The following is a 4,613-nucleotide window of genomic DNA, read 5'->3' as shown; positions in this document are numbered from 1 at the left end:
CTATCAAGACTCTGTGAGACCAGATGGTCTGAGAAATACAAGAGCATAAGAAAATTTTCAGAAAGCTTCCATGAAATCGTCAATGCACTAGAACAGGCATCCCCAAACTGCGGCCCTCCAGATGTTTTGGCCTACAGCTCACATGCTCCCTAGCTAACAGGACCAGTGGTCAGGGATAATGGGAATTGTAGGCCAAAACATCTGGAGGGCCGAAGTTTGGGGATGCCTGCACTATAACATCTCTCGGTCGAAGGAAACTATGCTACAAGAAAATCTGCCTATCAATTGCACTGTGCAGTTACTAAACCAATTTTCATCGTAGGTTTAGTCATAATTGCAAAATACCGGTACTCTGCGATTTTGGAACCCGTTGTGAACATTCTACAAGGTAAAAATATGGATTTTATTATGGTGAGGAAACATATTGATCAAATCCTTGATGTCATCAAGACGGATAAACAAGAAATTGAGCATGTTTCTGATGAATTACTTAAAAAATCACATGATATCACGGAGAAAGTCGGGGCTGAGTTATCGGTACCACAAATCGCTAAAAAGCAAATACACAGAAGTAATCCGCCATCTGAGACTGCGATGGTATACTGGAGACGGTCGTTGATCATCCCTTATCTTGACTCCCTAACTTTATCGTTGAATGTTAGATTCTCACACAAAAATACACCTGCTTTTGCCTTATCCCATCTTCATTCTTCATCCATGCTAAAAATGGCTTCAAAAGATTTGGGGAAAAAATGTAAAGTCTTTCATGGAGTTTTATGAGTTGGGTGATATCTCTGCAGAATTAGATTTGTGGTATAATCTGTGGAAAAAGACGGATTCAGCAACAGACAAATTAAAGGACATTGAAGTGGCTGCACTTTTGGAGGAGGCTAATTTTTTTTTTCCTGCAACAAGGCACACACTTCTAATTTTAAGTGCTTTCCCATCCACCACGGCTACTGTTGAACGATCTTTCAGTACCCTTCGAAGGGTAAAGACCTGGCTCAGAAGTACAATGGGAGAGGACAGACTGACTGGGTTGTGTTTGATGAGTGTCCATTGGAAATCCTTCAAGGAAAATCAGGACTGGATTGAAACAAAAGTTTTGAACAAGTTTTCTTCAAACCCAAGAAAAATGATATTACTATAAGACATGTAATTAGAAAAAAAATTCAAGCAAATAATTGTAATAACTACCGTAATAAAGCACTGCTATAATTATATATAATAAAATTTTGGTTTCATTCGCATTTTCCATGCTGAAATGTCACAACCTGAACGACCATGGCTTGCCCCCCCGTTTTGATCCTGGGTACGCCCATGCTCCCCGGGACGGAGTTTGCTTGACACAGGCCTTGCAGGTAGTTCAGAGGCCAAGGCCTGGTCTATACATGCAGCACTATGAGATGATAAAGTCCTGAGATGGCACAACCAACTGTGCCACAAAAGATTGCTGTGGAGGTGGTAGAAGTCAAGATATAGGGCCCTTAGCAGGAAAAGCCTATAACCAATTGCTGTCACTAATAAACCCATCTTGGCTGCACAAATTGAAAGGTGTGTCAGAGCCCAAGGCTCTTAAGGCACTTTCAGGACTGGCTTACTGGTAACTTACCTGGTTGCTTACCTGGTAACTCTCATTTCAGATGAAACAGAAAGCTATGCTGCATGAGCTGCATGAGCAAAAGTTGTGTGCTAATAACCTAAGTTGTGTGTTAATAACCTAAGCTTATTAAGAAAGGAATGATGGTCTGAACTGGGACATTTTGCAGATTTAGATACCCTGAATTAACTTCACGAAACACAAGTTTGGATCATGGAAGTTAGCCAAATGGCATCATGTACACGTGTGTGTGTGTGTGTGTGTGTGTGTGTGCACGTGCGTGCGTAATTATGAGGACCAACCCAAAAAGTTGCAAAATTGCATACCCTGTCACTCACTTCATTCAAAAAAACCAAGGGTGTGATTGTTCTAAAATGAGTTCTTCCTTGCACGTTGCTCAATATGTTTCCAGTGCAAGGCAGGCTGTATTTTCTTACCCCCAACAGCTAGATGACAGACCCCTGGTACTTGATAGAAACTGAACCACCATAAAGCCTCATCACTATGTAAAGCAATATTGAGTATTTGAATGCTTTTCTGCATATGGGTATATTTGGTACAAAACATTTCCTTGCAGAAGAGTTGCATAGCTGAAACATATTCAAATCTGTCTCAAAATATAAAAAAATCCTTCCGGTAGCACCTTAGAGACCAACTAAGTTTGCATGTATGAAAGCTCATACCAATAACATGAGAGTTTTTTCTGCACTGGTCCAGTAAAACGCTTCTGCTGCGCAGACCAGAAACAGTTCTCTTTGCAGAGCATTAATCAAGCACAGCGGCTGGATTCTTGTTGCGGTGAAAGCCTTGTGGTTTTGCCAGTAACGACCCACGGAAGCCCAACTTTCTACAGACAGGTTTATTGCAAACAGATAACAGAAACGCCTCCAGAGCTTTCAGACATGGCTGCTCCACACCCCACAGGCAAACAAAACAAACACTCTATATATACTGAGTACCTTAACAACTGAGTACCTTAACAACGAACATGAGTTTGACCAAACTGCGGGAGGCAGTGCAAGACAGGAGTGCCTGGCGTGCTATGGTCCATGGGGTCACGAAGAGTCGGACACGACTAAACGACTAAACAACAACAACAACCTTAATAACCTTAACAACTTAACAATTTAAATCATGTGACTTTGCTAATTTGCCACCGTCTTAGGTTTCAAACCCTAACATAACAAACTTAGTTGGTCTCTAAGGTGCTACTGGAAGGAATTACTTTATTTTGTTTCGACTACAGCAGACCAACACGGCAACCTACCTGTAACTCAAATTTGACTGTTTCCTTCAAACATGTAGATCGGGGGTGGGGGCATTATCTTCTGGAAGTTGTGATATTTTAGGAGGAATATCTGGATGGTTCATACCTGCTAGGGCTTACCATAGAAGCAGCGAAAGGCAACAGAAAATTGTGTAATGATAAACGACCCCCGTTTTGTCTAAATGAGTGCAGAAAGCCCCTGTACCTAGGAAGCAGTCTAGGGAGGAAAATAAATTCCAGTTTAGCCTTTACTAACCAAAGCTTTGGAGAAGGAACTGGCAACCCACTCCAGTATTTTGCCATGAACACTCCATGGACAAAAGGAGAAGCTTTGAGAAGAAATTCCAAGGCATGCTCTGGTTCATGGGGTCACGGAGAGTCGAGCACGACTAAGACGACTAAATGAAGAACAACGAACGACGAACCAAAGCTTATGGGACTGGAATATTGTCTGTCAAGTGATCTTCTTGGATGTTTTCTACCTATATCACTACATCTTACTAATGACAAATTGTGTTTGATTTATAGCAGGTGAAGAATTGGTGGACACATTAAGGCCATGGCAGATGCAATTGCTTTGTCTTCCCACATTGCTATTACAATCAAGACAGTTCATAAACGACTGGAGCACTGGGCAAAGAAACAATATTTCTTGGAAACAATTATCATTTTATCTGTTCCAACTTGCATCTGGGGATTTATTGGGAATGGAGTTGACTTCTGGCTTCTTTGCTTCAGGATCAAGAGGACTAGGTTCTCAGTTTATATTCTCAATTTGACAGCTGCTGATCTTATTGTAAACATCTACTACCTAATGGTTTTTATCTCATTTTTGGTACCACTTAATGTCAATCTCTACTTTTCACGTGTAATGGAGATTATATATTTATTTGCATACAATACCAGCATCTACTTGGTAACAGCTGTTGCTGCTGAAAGGTACCTCAGTGTCTTCTTCCCAGTCTGGTATCAACGTCACAGGCGAAAGCACCTCTCCATCTTTGTGTGTGCCGTTTTGTGGCCCTTCTCCTGCCTGGTGTCGCTGGTGACCTATATTTCCTGCTATCCAAGGTTCCTTTCATCTCACAATGAAGAGAGAGCAGGTTGCACAGCTGCAACTATATTTGAAATCACAATAACTTTTCTGGTTTTCCAACCCATCCTGTTTTTTTCTACCGCAGCTCTTTGTATCAAAATGCAAAGAGAAGCCAAGCAAAGGGCTCCAGCAAGACTTGATATCACCATCACCATCTTAGCTGTTGTATTTCTTATCTTTTCTTTTACAGTTAGAATGGTTGATGCCATCGCATATTGGCACCAAACACTAGATGCACCTGTCCCATTTCTACTTTCTCTGTTGTTTGATTCCATCAAGAGCAGCATCAACCCGTCCATATATATTGTTGTTGGATGTTGGAAGACAAAGAAGCCCCGCCATAAGTTTCTTGAGACAGCTTTGAGTGACAAAGCGGAGAGAACTCAAGTAGACCAAAAGCAGACTGAGAAGTATCCAAAGCCTCAGGTGTGAACTGAAAAGGCTTCTAAGTCAAAGAATATAGACTGGCATTTCTGGTTCCTGAATAAATATATTATGACTTGTTTATTTTACTATTTGTTACTTGTAGGCTACAATACTCATCTAGGGACCACGGAAAAGTCATCTGCAGATGGGGTAACAGGGCCCTCAAATCACCAAAACTCTTTGCAGGATTAAGCTTCTACGAAATGCAGAAGTATGATCAAACA

At 41.3% G+C, this 4,613-nt stretch overlaps 1 protein-coding gene across 1 annotated transcript; it reads left to right on the top strand.

Annotated features, from left to right (window-relative positions):
* Positions 1-3,426: 3,426 nt before the first annotated feature.
* LOC118082738 (proto-oncogene Mas-like) lies at positions 3,427-4,395 on the top strand. Its single transcript, XM_035110569.1, has one exon. It carries the CDS (start codon positions 3,427-3,429, stop codon positions 4,393-4,395), a length of 969 nt encoding a protein of 322 aa, XP_034966460.1.
* The last annotated feature ends 218 nt before the right edge of the window (positions 4,396-4,613 follow it).

This window comes from Zootoca vivipara, chromosome 3 (assembly GCF_963506605.1).
Source record: "Zootoca vivipara chromosome 3, rZooViv1.1, whole genome shotgun sequence".
NCBI lineage: Eukaryota > Metazoa > Chordata > Lepidosauria > Squamata > Lacertidae > Zootoca > Zootoca vivipara.
Note: the sequence above shows the minus strand (reverse complement) of the source record. Positions and strands in the feature narration are given on the sequence as shown.

Bases quoted from the DNA above. Each gene is read 5' to 3' on its own strand.
- LOC118082738 (XM_035110569.1), top strand. From the start codon at position 3,427: ATGGCAGATGCAATTGCTTTGTCTTCCCACATTGCTATTACAATCAAG.